This window comes from Tachypleus tridentatus, chromosome 6 (assembly GCF_004210375.1).
Source record: "Tachypleus tridentatus isolate NWPU-2018 chromosome 6, ASM421037v1, whole genome shotgun sequence".
Lineage (NCBI taxonomy): Eukaryota > Metazoa > Arthropoda > Merostomata > Xiphosura > Limulidae > Tachypleus > Tachypleus tridentatus.
Window position 1 is genome coordinate 100,535,928 of NC_134830.1, and position 16,081 is coordinate 100,552,008.

General features: G+C 33.6%; 1 protein-coding gene across 1 annotated transcript; it reads right to left on the reverse strand.

The window, feature by feature from the left end:
- Positions 1 to 580: 580 nt before the first annotated feature.
- Positions 581 to 8,928, reverse strand: rad50 (DNA repair protein rad50). Its single transcript, XM_076506606.1, has one exon. It carries the CDS (start codon positions 8,692 to 8,694, stop codon positions 4,747 to 4,749), a length of 3,948 nt encoding a protein of 1,315 aa, XP_076362721.1. The 5' UTR covers positions 8,695 to 8,928; the 3' UTR covers positions 581 to 4,746.
- Between the last annotated feature and the right edge of the window lie 7,153 nt (positions 8,929 to 16,081).

Here is a 16,081-nt window from a genome sequence, read left to right on the forward strand (position 1 = left end):
CAAATCAAGTAGAAGTTTTTGTCCCTAAGTATGAGAGTTCACACACAAAAAAAGTTGGCAGTGTGTGCTGCCAACCAATTGTCTTTCCTCTGGTTAGAAGTTCAAACTCAGCAACAGTGGCAAATAGCCTTAACAGCTTTGCCATAACAAAAATGGGAGCAAGTAAACTTACTGGCAATGAAAATCAAACCAAAAACTTTCAAATAACAAGCCCCTCCATCACGAATCACCTCAGCTGAACAAACATTAAGCCCAAAACAGGAACTTACAAAGCTGTAACTCAGCACAACAGAAATAGCCTATATTGATATATCTAAAATCCTAATTTTAGATTAGTTAATTATTTTCTTGATAATTAACTTACAATTTCAATTACTGGACTGTTGAAATAATTGAAAACAGTAACAACTGGAATCACTAATTTCAATTTTTTTCATGACAACTGATGAAATGGAATTGCTATTAATCTGTTGTTGGAACAATTAAAATCTGCAATAAATTGAAACATAAATTTGGATTAATCACTTTAATTTTATATTTGATTAATCGATAACTATGCATTACACTAATTGACATAATCACTCCTCAAAAATAATCAATTTTACGGAATAAATTGACCAGCTACACCCAAGATAAAAATAACACCCACACCCTTGTCTAAATAAGACCTGAAACAACTTTCAAAATGTCTCCCTCCAATGTGAATACATTAAAATGTTTAAATATATTTTCCGTTCAAATAATTAAAACAAAAACTAATTCTGAACTCATTATTACCCCTACCCTTGTTCAGTTAGTGACTTCAATGTTCATTAACAGTTAAAAATAAATTACATAAAATCCAAGTTACAATTTCACACTTTTCTAAACAAACCATTTTACAGATAGTGGATCATTTGCTAGGACCAACCTTGCCATGCAAATGTACCAAGTTATAAAGCATACAACTAGTTGCAAGGTGAAAATGTAATTTTTGTTTTGTTTATTACCTACCCTATCAGGATGCTTCTGCCACACTACATTATTGGATGAAAATTTTATTTTCCCCTTCTCGGTTCCATCAGGAAAAGTTGGATGGAAAGAAAATAGTTACAATTTTTCTCTCTTAAAACTAAAATTAGCATCATCAGCAATTTTGTCACCTTACAAATTTCATTGCAATCAACTTAAACTCTTATTAACAACCATTCAAGTAAATTTTTGTAACATACATTAAAAGCCTCAATAAAATTCAGTACAAAATTTTAAAATATTTTCTTGTAATTTCAATAAAAAGAAATTATTAGTATCACAAATGTTATAACATCTTGAAAATCATGTAACATATCATACTGCCCATAGATACTATGGTAAATTCCTCTTGCTTAACATTCAAATTCTAAGGTGAAAGCTTTTTACATTGTTTAACAATTAAATCCAACCCTATAAAGATGCTTCCATTAAGCTATGTTATGTAATACTTTATATGCCATTTTACTTTACTCATAATGGTTTCACAAGTGATAAATTGTATGGGAAAAATCTAGTCACCATTTCTACCCTAAATTGAAAGCTTCCTTAAAAAACACTAACATAAATTTAAAACAGTTTATGACTACTCTTTACTCGAGTAGATTTTAGGTGCATAATCAATATGTGAATCTTACTTTTCATGTAATTCATATTTCTTGTCATATATTCAATCAGAAAGAATTTCTGCCTGCAAAAGTTTTATTTCACGGAACTCTAATTAATACAGAAAAAACTGTCTACAACATTTTATAATAATTTCATAAAATATTTACTTGTATAAACAACCAAAGCTTACCAAAAAAAATGATTATGATACAAGAATTATGTCTTTATTAATCAGAAAAATTTTACTTTCATGTACTTACTACGAAAGTTTAAAGAGCAAATCTGAGGCCCCAGATCACTCAAGATAGCATCTCAAAAATCCTCCTTCTCCCATAAAATTGTGTGTGTGGAGGGGGAGAGGAGGTCACAGTCCAAAAATGCAATCAGAATGAGCAGCACTAACTCCCAAAGAATAGCCCCAGAAGATTAATTCATCTTCCAGTATACCGATCTGAAGTTTTAACATCAGTACCAAGTTTAACAGTGCAACCCAGTTACCCGTACATCACAAGAGAATTACATCTCAGTATCTCAAGTAGTTGTTAAGGACAATAGTTGATCAATGTGAAAACTCAAAGGTTTACCCTGGTAGTTTTATTACAAACTCATGTCAGGTGCCTTTCATTGAAAACTGACTTAAAGTGTCAATGTGACTTTATCTTTCACTAATAAAGTCGATATTGTGTCTATCAGTGAATGTGATTTCTCTATCTATAGAATTTTTATTAGTTTCACCTACAATAGATAAGACCTGAAAAGAAATACCACAAATCTTAAGTAATATCAAGCTAAGTAAGCCTCTTAATATTATGCTGTGTCCTCTCAAGTTCACCTCAAAAAATGTAACATGCATTAAGGCACAAAGTGAAGTTTAACATCCTTCTCCAGAGTTTCTGTCCAGGGAGAAAAGCGGTTTTTAGAATCTGTAAAATATAGTATATTCCTGTATAAAAGTCGTTTACCATTCCAAAGATGAAAATAAACATCATAAAGCATACTAAATGCTCCAGTTTGTATTTCAGGCAATAATGTATATAGAAGATCATACATCAGCCACCTCACATGCAAGGACTCATTGGAAAAGCTTAGTAAAAGTCACCTAGAACAGTGCATAAAACAAACATTTCTAGGTTCATATATTTCACAAAAAAATTGCTAAGTAGTTTGTGCATGAATTATATTTTAGGTTTAGTTAATGCCTTTCTCACAAAAATTAGTGTTGTAACTAGTGGTACAGCAAATTGAATTTTGGGTTGTATTTAGAGAAATGCTGAATAGAAGTCTACAGAGGTTACCATTTCATTCTATATGTTACTACTTAGTCTTCATTTTAAGTACTGTGTTAATTTTGAGCTCCTTACTATAAGAACAAAACTGAATTGTTCAAAAAGGGTTCAAAATAGGGCAACTAGAATGAGACATGGGAAAGAGAAATTATTATAGGATGACAGGTTAAAATTTCTATGGGAATCGATATTGGTACTTTATTTTTTTTTATATTTAAAGATGAAAATAATGGGGCAAAAGGGCATAAATATTAAGTCTGGTAATGTAAGAGTCATCTTCAGCATACACAATTTTACTTTCATAGTTAGGAACAGATTTTCTTCAGATGTAATGGATGCAGCAAATTTAGGGGAGGCTCAATAAATATTTAAATGATCAGGGTGGATTGTTTTTTTTTTGTAAGAAGTGGAAGGGATATCCTTGACGGACCACAAGCCTCCTTAAATGTCAAGTTCTTTGATTGCACTTTTAATATAAACCAGTGTTGTAAAAGATTTCTACCCTTACTGCAACTATTACCATCCTATGTTTAACATTCATTTGGTAGAATATTTTACACAAGTTTATGCAGAATGTTTAAATGGTAGACTCTCATGAAGAATTTTATGAATAGGTTTTGATGATTTGGGCCCACTTTACACTTTAAACTATAAATACATGCTCCAAGAATTAGTCAATTTCAAATACTAATCTTTTCCTATTTACCTTTCTTACAAAGCCAAAAATCTTGCATTTCATTGTAACTCATAATGATTATAATTATTTTGCAATTTCATTCACATCTTTGCTATAACAGCATGTGGTATGGAGCTCACAAGTTATAAATAACCAGATAGTGCTATTAAGTTCTACTCCTTAAGAACTTTATCAATTTATAAACACAGAATGCAATATAAACATAGAAAATAAGTGAAATTCTTATACAATCTACACACAACACACTTATACTTACATCTTACAAACTTAAAATCCCCACATTAATATACTATATGCAGCAGGTAATAGTATCAAAATATTAGTTGCATCTTTCTTTCAAATCTTTCACTGTGTATTCAAGTTCTTTTGAGTAATTTAATGGCATATATTCTTCCAAACACTTTGTAATGACTTTATACATAAATTAAATATAAATTAAGACTCTGAAAACCAGAGTTTGTACATTTAGTTTCAAAGTATGATTTGCAAAACAGCAAGCAATACTGCAGAAATTGAATTTTCTTTTAAATGTTAAAAAAATTGAAAATACACTAAACTACTGATACCAACACAAAATGAATGAAAAAAACTAATACATTTACAAGTCTAAGCTATTTGTTTACTGCCAACACCAGTGCATTTCACAGAATATCAACTTTATTCTAACAGCAATGTACATAATTTTGACTAAAACTTGTGCTGCAAATTTCAACATTGACATACACAATACTGGTCAACAACTCTAGAGAAGTACAAGAAGGCATGGATCAACTTCAGTTACTTCACAGAATGTGAGCCAGCCTTTATTTAAGTACACGTGATGAAATACCACATTAAAAAAAAGCATGAATTTTGTTTCCTTATGCTGCAAAATATATTTTAACAACTATTCACTAAATAAATCATATCAATATGTTCAAACAAAATGTCTATGCTTTAATAGCATTAATGGTATTTAGTTGTTAATAAAATTAATAACTTACTCTTAAAGGATACAATAGTTTTGCATAAAACAAACAAAGACGTAATTTAATAAGCTATAGAATGTTGGGCACAACTGCTAAATGAAGAAAATAAGATTGTGCTAAATGTGTCAAAAATAAAACCATCTGTTTTATATTAGGAAAGCTATTGTGACAGCTTGCTTCATCGAGTGACTTCTCCAAATACACATTTACTCAGCTGTGACTTGCCTTCGCGATTCTTGCTGACCTTATAGAAATACTCAACTGCATCTGATCGTCCAAGTAATTCAATAAAGTCTTCATCATGAGTAATAATAATCAGCTGGAAATTTTTTTGTTGAGAACGAAAGTTAACAATTTCAACTAAAGCATGAGCCAAACTTTCAATATTATCTCGATCAAGGTTGGTAGTAGGTTCATCTAAAGCTAAAATACCACAGTTCAAGCAGAATGTCTCAGCTAAAGCCAAACGAATAATCAGTGAAGCTAACACCTTCTGTCCCGCACTGCATCGTCCTCTCATGTCCAATGATGCATCTCCTTTCACCATCACAACTCTGTAATTATAAGTTCTTTTTTGCTTATCTAGACTAGCCCCACCTTCTTCTTCCTCTGACCGTACCTCTATGTAGTCGATGTCATTTCCTCGGTAAGTCTTAATCCAAAGTTCTCGAATAATCTTATTTATCTCATCCATTTTCATGTTATGGTAGTGCATAACTGCTTTATCCAGGGCTATGTAATACTTGTTTAAATCATCGCTTGCTAATTCTGTAGTTCTTAGCTGTATTAATGTGGTTTGGTATAGCTTCTCAGCATTTCCATACATTTCTTCTTCCAGCTCTTTCTGCTTCTTGCGTACGTAGTCTTCCAACTCTTGTTTTCGACCTTCAGCTTGCCGACGTTCTCCTGTCAAGTTTCTTTCTTCTTCAACAAGTCTTTGCTTTTCTCTGTACAAACTAGTGGCATCAATAGTACCCAACTTTTCTTCAATTTCTTCTATTTTTCTTTTTTTACTAGACATATTATCTTCAATTTCTCTAAGTTTGACGTTGTCTTGAAGTTCCCGTTTCTTCATATTTTGAGAGGAAAGTTCTTCATTTAAATTTTGAATATCATTGTTTAGGGTTTTGAACTTATATAACTCTATATTCAGCTTCTCTTCCAACTCTTGTAATTTTGTTTGTTTATCTTTAAGTTCCGTTAACTTTCCAGAATTGACAAATCTGGTAATCTCACCATTTAATTCATCCAGTGACGATTTTTCTTTAGTTATAGTTCTAAATCTTTCTTCTTGAATTTGAAATTCATTTTCTTTAGATTCAGTTAATTGTTTGGATTCAGCTTTTAAGTTTTCAATTTGTTTGTCTAATTCTCTGACCTCTTCCTTATATTTATAAATATTCTGATCCAGCTTGGAGTTTTCTGTCATCAACTTATTTGCTTGTTCCTCTAAGGTAGAATGCTTTTGAAGGTCACCAGATATCTGAAATTTTTTAGTACGTACCTGGTGGATCTGTTCCCTTAAATTCTGTATTCTCTCTTGGTGTTCATGAATCTCTTTTTGCTGCATGTCAAGAAAGCATCTCACAGATTCACTCTCTTTCTGTAAATGGTTTCTTTCATCACTAACTTGTTGAACACTACGACTGGTATCCTCTACACAAAGTTTACATTTCAAGGCTTTGACTTTTCTTTCAGTTCTCTGAAGTTCTACATTGCTTTGGTCAAGAATAATAATGTCAGGCTGAACTGATGCAGCAGTTTCACGATCCATCTGCTTAGCATCTAAACTTTCTTCCATTTCTGTAATATCTTTTGACAATGACTCAATTTCTTTGTTCAACTGACTGATCTTTACTTTAATGTTGGGAATTTTTTTTTCAGATAGTTCAATCATAGCTTCTCTAACAGGACGTAGCTCCAACATTTTATCAAGTCTTTCTTGTTGTTCAGTTAAGATCCTCTGTTTAATATCCAACTGTGAGGGAATTATCTGCAACTTTCTTTGCACATCTCGGAGAAGATCCTTTGATTCTTGTTCCTCCTCAAAATGACGCTGACAAAGAGGACAACATGGATTTTCACGTTGTAATTTCTCTGCATATTTGTTATATATATACTGACTCCCAACAAGAGAACCCTTTTCATCATGTAATGACTTTATACTGCTCTGAAGAAATTCTAATGTCTCATCAAAACTTTCTTTGCCAGAGACTTGATTAATACGTTCTTGGTGATACTTTAATTCTTCTTCTTTGTGATGCAGTTGTTCCACACAAAATATTTTGGAAGTTTCTAACGCTGACAGGTTTGACTTTTTAATATTTAACTCTTTATTGATGTCTTGAACTTCTCTGGATATACTATTTAAGTAGTCTTCTAAAGTATTTCGTAAATTTTCAAGTTCAACTTTACCAAGTAAATGAGTTATTGTATCTTCATGTCGACTTTTCAATCTCCTCAAATTTTCCTCCTTCACCCTTTTTTCTTTTTGAAGAATGTCAATCTCAGCTCGAACTTTACTCTCTAATTGCATTTGGTCCATTTCTACATTTAAGTTAGAAATCTGAGTTTCCCAAACACTTAGTTGTTTCTGTTTTACTGCAATTTTTGATCTCATGCTATTTATATCTACAGATGCCTCCACTTCTTTCAAATTTTCTTCCATTTGTGCCTGATCTTGTTCTAAGACCATTAATTTGTTTGCTGAAGTAGCAATACGATTAACTTCTCTTTTAATTTCTGCAAGTTCCTCATGATTTTTACTTAATTGGTCACAATCAAAAGAATTTTTTTGGTCTAACTTAATTTTTCTCTCTCTCACAATTTCCATTCTTTTCTGAATGTCTTTCTCATCCCTAGCAAACTTAATTTTGGATCTTCTTAAATCTTGTCCTACAATTTCCAGCCTTTGCTGCAAACACTGAACCACCTTCTGAACATATTCTTCTTGTAGTGAGCTTCCACTTTCAGAAATACCCTCACCAAACTGTCTACTCAAAGACATCACAAGAAAATCTCTTTCAGCAATTTTTTCATGATGTTGCTGCTGTTCTTGTGTTAACCTGCCAATGTCCACTAGAAGTGAAGACTTATTTTTAGTAATTAATCCACATTCTTGCTCACATTCCTGCAATTTTCTTTTTTGTTTCATAAAAGAAGCCTGTTTTTTTTCTAAAATAGTTTGATAGTCTTTAAGTTCTTGTTGAAGTTCATCAACTGTTCCATGAAAAATAGTTTTAATACTTTCATGGAGATCATTATAGTTGTTTTCTAAGTGTTTCAGTATCTCCTTACTGCTATTCATTTCAGTTTGTAGCTTATTTATATCTTTTTCTCGTTTTGCTATTCGGTCAAGCTTATCATAGATTGGTTGCAACTTGTCTTCAACTTCATTCACTCTATCCTTGCATGAAGACAAACGGGTTTGTGCCTTTCCTAAATCGTCCTTTATTTCAACAGCTTTATCTTTATTCTGCTTTAGAAACTTCAGCTCTGTTTGATAATTTTTTACATTGTTCAGTTTTTCTACACGTATCTTTTTAATATTATCCAGTGCTTTAATGTATCGAGTTGCAGCAAATATTTCATCAAACTTTTGTTTCAGTGCTTTTCCTTCACTTAAAGGCCAATTGGATTCTTCTTGGTGACAGAATATTACATTATTTAGAACAGCTTTGGACACTCCTAAATTAGAAATCATTTCTTTATCAATCTGTGCACACTTGGAACTTATACTTATTTTCTCTCCATTAGGAGCTTGACGGCTTATCACACCTTCTAATGTTCGTGTTTCAATTCTCTTTTGCTTTTGAGTAGCTACAATGGATCTCGTTAACACTGCTTGTTTTCCAAGCACATCTTGAAACTGTAACTTGATCTGACCTTTTACTTCCTGTTCATGAGCCACTTTTGGATCATGAACAAATGATCCACCCCTCCCACAGTTTGGAGGCATATCTCCTGTTGTAACGTATTTTAAACATTCAATAACTGTGGTTTTTCCTGATCCATTTGGTCCTAATATTAAAGTTAGTGGAATGAAAAAATTGATTACTTGTTTATCTTTGTCACATGGTCCAAAACTACGAATACCCATAATAGACATTTTTTCGATGTACGACATTTTAACAACTTATCAACCCTAATACTGATAACACTACACTATATTCGCTAAAAAATTGACGTGACAGTTGAATAATTTAGCGTTCTCTTCAAAAGATACTTTTTTAATACAATCTTTACTTCTACCACCGCATGAAAATAAAAGTTTACGGCAAAAATTAATATACCACACAATATGATATTGAAAACAACATTGCGCCAAATAATTCATCTAACAGCGCCACCTTCCAAAATACAATGTTTTCTTGTAAACATACGTGTTAAATTTAAATGCAAATATGTTTTGTAGCATTTTCGTTTGTTTGTTTTGGAATTTCGCACAAAGCTACTCGAGGGCTATCTGTGCTAGCCGTCACTAATTTAGCAGTGTAAGACTAGAGGGAAGGCAGCTAGTCATCACCACCCACCGCCAACTCTTGGGCTACTCTTTTACTAACGAATAGTGGGATTGACCGTCACATTATAACGCCCCCACGGCTGGGAGGGCGAGCATGTTTGGCGCGACTCAGGCGCGACTCGGGCGCGAACCCGCGACCCTCAGATTACGAAGCGAATGCCTTAACGCGCTAGGCCATGCCAGGCCCAGCATTTTCGTGTGTGTGTTTTTTTTATTATTATTTGAAATGGAACTCAAGAAATGTATATGAAGTAAACACCGCAAAACTTTTATTATCGTTTATGCATTTTCATAAGTCGGTAAGTAGAAGTTTATTTCCGTTTTAAATAAAAATAACCAAAACATTTATGCTATTGATATGATTAATATGCTGTATTTATAAATTTTGCAAAAATAGACTCAAAATGTTTGTGATGGATTTACTATCAGGTATTTATTTTAAAACCTAGGTTTGCCTAAGTTAAATTCATATTTAAAAATGTACATAACTTATACTATTAAATCTGGTTTTCAAAATTCCCACCTATTCACTATAATTATAAAAGATTTCCGAGTGTATAAGTTAACGGTATATGCGAATATGTAAACACCAGTGTGTCGCTTATATCGTTTTGCAGGCTGATATTTCTAGAAACTCTCTTCACAGCTATAAAGGTAAACAATGCGATGTTCCAAGAGCCATTATATACTATTAGTTTGCTACAGTTCTTGCACTATAAATCCCTAAAAATATAACTGTAATTAACTCTTATCAATCGGTAAATTTCAAATATTTGATCAAAAATGTTTATAAATTTCGAACATTACAAACCATTTAAGTTAGCAGATTCTCATCAAACATTAATATTTTTACAAAAACTTTATATAAGTTCGTGGTGGAAAACTCGGCGTGTGATCAGCAAAGAAAGAAGAATACAAGGGTAGGTAGCTTCCTGTTAAGAGAAATATATGTACATTAACTCGAATTTAGTTTGCTCATCGTGATTTCACAATAAAATATCAAGTAAGTTTCAGAGCAGATAGTAGACTGAATTTTGTTTGTAAGTTTGTAAAACTTTTGTACATAAATCACTGTATGCAATAACTATCATTGTAAATTGTATAATTGTTTATTTATTAAAATATATTTGTATTAAAAAACTGTGTATCGATCTTGTTGGCAAGTGTCATAAACTGAATATGAATCAACTTTTATTCAACTTCTAAATTTAAATTATCATTTAACTCAGGTTGAGACTATTCGAAATTATTACATTACATAATGAGTTGGAAACTCATCCACGATAAATTGTAATACATAACATATTTTAATGTCCGTAAAAATTAATGATTAAGAGATTTTATAAAATATTCGGGAACAAAGTTACATTATAAAGAAAGGAATCAGTGAAGGATTGAGTCACTTCCGTGTTGTTCAGTGACTGAAGAATTAGTCAAATATTCAGATCATTGTTTATTACATATATTCAGTTGCGAGATCGATTAGTTATGAAGTTATGCTAAAAGTAAGACAATTTGCATATTAGTTGTGATACTCGTAAAGAATAAGTTTCAGTTGAATCTTTTTTATTTGTTGTAAAGCACAAAGCAACACAATGGGCTATCTGTGCACTGACAAACGTGGTTATCAAGACCTGATATTTAGAGTTATAAGCCCTATGGCTTACCATTGAGCCATCATAGTGAAGGATATTGTTGAAAGCTAAAATGCTATTTGTGAACTTGGGACTAAAATTGTCTAAAAGTAATAGTAACATGTAGGAAACGTTAATGAAGAAACAAACCATGGTTGTTAATCGTACTTCTAAGCGTGCTTCTAAGCTCTTCGATCTAAACGATAGTTCGTAAGTATTAGTCAGTAGGCCTTAGTATCCATGCAAGGCTTGCAAGCACTATCACAGAATCAACTTACGTCTTGTACATAGTGTAAGATTAAGTAAAATTTTCTTCACAACAGATTGAACAGAGCATGAATTTCGAAAATATTACTCCCAAGCGTAAACTCCTGTGATCTAAATCTGACAGGCCATTTGTAGCTTGTAGCTGCATCAATCTTGTGTGTATATTGTGCGGTTTTCCTGCGCCATTTGTTCTTATTCATGTCTAGCCGGTTTTATTGTCAAACGCTTTACTCTCCTTAGCTGCCGAAACCGCTGACCATTGTGTACATTTAGTGTACAGTTAACGACAGATTCGGACCGCTCGGGTCTTGACGCGCCCTAAATTACCTCCATCCGCTCCCTTTAGTCTGAGCCTCGATTTTACAGAAGGGCTCACTAGACGTGTGTTTGTGGCCCTCATTAATCCATGAAATTTCAGACTATCACCGCCCTCTAATAAAGTGCTGGTGCTTTATGGTAAAAGAACAATATGTTCTCTTATCATAGATAGTAAAAATATTGTATTTTCTTGTATAATTAGAACACAAAAGGAGCCATTTCAACGGCCTGAAGCCTCTACTCGAATTGTATTGCTAGTTTTTGATTAGGTGTTTTTATTTGTAGACGTGCTGAAAGACATTATATCACAACGTGTTTGCCTTTTGATGAGCTTTAACAGGAATATAATATATTTCTTATTGTTTAAGTATTTCTTGAGAAACTTGCAATTATTTGTGTTGTAACTAACACACATTATTGTCCCAGCGATGCCCAGGCGGTGAGTCGGCTCGGTAGTAACGGTGAGGTTCGCGCGTTCGACTTAGATACATTGTACAGTTCAGTCCTACTTCCATTCCGTTCTATCTCCGTTCGTTGTACGTTAGAATTTTTCAATAAAGACTGTATTTTAGCCTTTTGAGTCATCTGGGAAACAGATTCCAATTATGACAAGCAAGCGTCTGAAACTTTCCGATATTAGACAGTTCTGCAAGCCAGTTACTGGTACTACAAGTGACAATGCAGATGCAGATAATCCAACAACCTTAAAGAAAGAAACAGAAACTTGCCAAACAGAGGAAATACCATGTTCATCAGAGGACGAGTCTGAAAATGCTTGTGCAACTATTGCACATCATGAACCACCAGATAGTTGTGAAACAAGTTTGTGCAGTAATGAAAAATCTGACACTCCACAGATACAGTGTGGAGAGCCATATCATCCAGATGCACAACTGACACCACGACAGAAAGCAGAATCTCAAAATATCAACTTCCAGGGCAAATAGTTTGATGAGTTCCCATGAATGCACTTCGACAATCAGACTCAAAAAGTCATATGCTTTCATTGTGCCAAGGCGGGAATTTGGGCCCTTTTTACAGAGAAATTGGAGATGCCAGTGGAATTCATCTTCATATCCAACAGTTTTTGTAACTGGAAAAAGGCAAAACAGAAATTCAACGAACACCAATCCTTCTCTCAGCACAGATTCGCCATATCTCCAGAAGGTTCACTTGATGTATCTCCAGTGACTGTCCAGCCACATGATGGAAAGAAGAGGCAGCAAGAAGAATGCAAAAGAAGTTTAGCCAAAATATTCAGAAGTTAACGTTTCTTACTGCGTCAAGGCTTAGCATTACGTGGACATAGTGATACGGAGGGAAACTTCCTGCAGTTAACGAAGATCTTGGAAAAGGAAGATCCTGAGTTGACGGCCTACTTGTCAAAGAAAACCACATTCACATCACCCCAGGCTCACAATGAAATAATGGAGATGTTCAGCCATCAAATACTGAGGAACATAGTACACGAAGTGCAGCAAAGTAAAATATTTGCATTAATGGTTGATGGCACTCAAGATGTTACAAGTGCCGAACAGGAAGCAATATGTATACGATACGTAGATGAGAACCTTGACGTCCGTGAGACATTTCTTAGTTTGTACAGTGTTTCCAATACAGCTGGTGAAACAATATCCTCGACTGTACTCGATGTACTGACTAGACTCAATTTACCACTGTCAGGATTAAGAGCACAAACTTGTGGTGGAGCCGCTAACATGAGTGGTGCGTACAGTGGATGCCAGGCAAAAATAAGAAAGAAGCAACCGTCAGCTTTGTTTTTTTACTGCTGAGCACATAAGGCTAATTTAATAATGCAACATGCAGTTGAAGCTTGTGAATGTGCTCAAGATTCTATCCAGTGGGTACATGAATTGGTGTCTTGATTCATAGGTCAGGCAAATACAAGACAATCTTTGAAAATATTGTATCGTCAGACAGCAACAATGGTCCAGTTAAATACATACGCCCACTGTGTCTAACACGCTGTTTGTGCCACCTAACTGCAATTACACGTGCTAATGATCACTACAGTGACATTGTTGATTCTTTGTCTGAATTAGCAAATGAAATATCAGATGTAGCAGTGAAAACACGAGGTCAGTTGGACAGATTTGACAAAGGAAAGACAGTTTTAAAACTTTTAATGGCTCAGCATCCATTAGCTGCATTAGAGAAACTAAACCGTGCATTCCAAGCAAAATCAGCGACAGTGTCTGACATGATTGAAGTATCTGCAATGACAGTTGAGCAATTGCGGGTATTGCGAACAGAGGAATATTACAACAAGATATTTGATGAAGCTGAGAAAAAGGTAACTTCCTTAGATCTGGTGCCTATTGAACTACCACGCATTCGCCGACCCCCAGAAGGATCACAGGTGATGGCTCAGCGCACCATTCTGCAACAGCTAGAGATTACTACAGAAGCCAATATTTTGAATTTGTGGACACAGTCATAGAATATCTGACCACTAGATTCAATTCAGACAACAATGGCTTGAGGCAATATTTGGCACTTGAGAACATGATCACATCTGGCAAGATTGACAACTCGGTTATAAACTTCTATCCAGAAATCTCTGCACAACGGCTCGAGTTTCAGTTGCCCATGTTCAAAAGAACAACAAAAGCAGTATCTCTGAAAGGTGCGAAGAATGCTTACTGTAAAATGCATAAAACAAGCCGGTAGATGTTTTGTGAAATGTTTCTTCTCATGAAAATTTTGCTTGTTTGTCCAGTATCCAGCTGCGAATGTGAACGCAGCTTTTCTGCATTAAGAAAGTTGAAGACGTGGTTAAGGTCAAATATGTCTCAGTGCCTCCTCAACCATGTGGCAGTTTGTCACACTCACGAAGATGAGGTCGACAAGATAAATATAGAAGAGTTTATGAAAGAATTCATAAACAGATCATCACAAAGGAGGTCTACGTTTGGGATCATGTAGACTAGAGGACTAAATTAATCTTACTTCAATGAAAGGTATGAATAGTTATGTGCTACATTGTATTGATGTGTAATTCTCAAGAGTTCACAAAGACATTTTAATTATTTTTATCAAACAACGTGAACAGTTTTTCAGTAGATATAAACTTATCAAGGGTAATTACTAATTTTATTAATATTTGAAAACGTAATTCATGCAATGAAAGTTATTAGTAATCTTGTCAAGTATAATGGCCATCTTTTATACTGTGTAGTGTGCAGGAATAAATTCACGTGGCAGTTAATTTGTGACACATTTGTCTTTATTCTATTAACATTTCGAAAACTGTTCACAACACCTATCTTATATAAACTACATGGAAACCTTGAAGTATCGTGGCAAAAGATTACTCTGTGACTGCATGTTTACAGCTTTCAGGTTCATGTAATCAGAGATTACCAATTTGCAAATTGAACAGTCCATATGAGTGGTTGCAAAAACCATCCTCCCCCATTGGGTGTAAAAATCTACGCCCCTACTCGTGGGTAATGTAATTTGATAACATAACGTGAGCTACAGGTTTCCCAAATGATTCACAACTTATAAGCACGCGAACAGTAAGTTAGTCACTGTTCAAAGGGCAATGAAATTTAATTGTAAACAGTTGTATACTGTTACAAACTTTGACGTAATTAGGATAAAGGAATGTTGTTTTATATTACAATATGAAGTCATTATAGAAAGATAAAAAGGGTTTTTTAGATTTATTTCGATATTTTTGGTGGTTACGTGGTCGGTCAGATTTACAATTGCCATTTTGAATTAGAGAAAATAACATATACACTACCGTGTTTCACTGAAAGAAACAAAACAAGAACGTTTGAAATGTATTTAGGAGGTTATAGGGATTACACAAAGAAAGTTAAGGATTTTTGAGATAAGGAAAAGTATCTTAAAATTTAGCATGAAAATTACTTTTCACATGGACTATACGAAACTAATTTCATTAGAAATACTTGACTAAAAATATATGATTTTTTTGTGTTACAAAATTATAATATTATGTGAAATACTGCCAAATTTTGTAAAGATTACACACTACATTGAAAGTTAGAGGTATTAAATCTACAAAGACTTTAAACGAGTGCAAAGAGGTAACGTGGTCAGACATATTGACCAACCCCAGTTTTTATTTCATCTGTGGTAAGCAGTCACAGAATATATTTTCCACTATCTTTATTAAAATTGTTTGTTTTTCATTTCATCTCTCTACATAATTTTGTGATAAACACGTGGTTCAGAAAACAATTGAACTATTTTTTTTTCTAGTTACGTGCTTACACTTTAGTGCCTGTGCTTCTCTTCAGCAGGAGTTATTTGCTTTACCTGAAGTATATTCTTTCAACTTTACCATTTATGTCGAAATAAACTGTTAACAGCAATATCTGGCTAACAAAATGGATGATATAAAGTAAAAAAAAAAGAAACTTGTTGATTTTTTTAAACTTGTTATTTAATTTAGGTATCCTTTGTTTTAGTCCGTGTGTTTTAAAATGTCTGTGTGTCTGTGTTAGTGTTTTTTAAAGCAAAGCCACATTGGCCATCTGCTGGGTCTACCGAGGGAAACCGAACCCCTGATTTTAGCGTTGTAAATCCGTATACTTACCGCTGTACCAGCGGGGAAAAATTAATTAAGATCTGTTTTGTATAACAATATGTTGCATGTTATAATTTACATGAATATAGAAATGCACCATAATTTTCCTGATCGATATTATTTTAGAGAGAATAAATCTGCGATATAATTCTTTGGGGAGCTAAAAACCCGTCAACAGTTTGAAAAATAC

What these genes read in the sequence shown, in the direction of transcription:
- rad50 (XM_076506606.1), bottom strand. Translation starts at nt 8,694, where the DNA reads ATGTCGTACATCGAAAAAATGTCTATTATGGGTATTCGTAGTTTTGGA.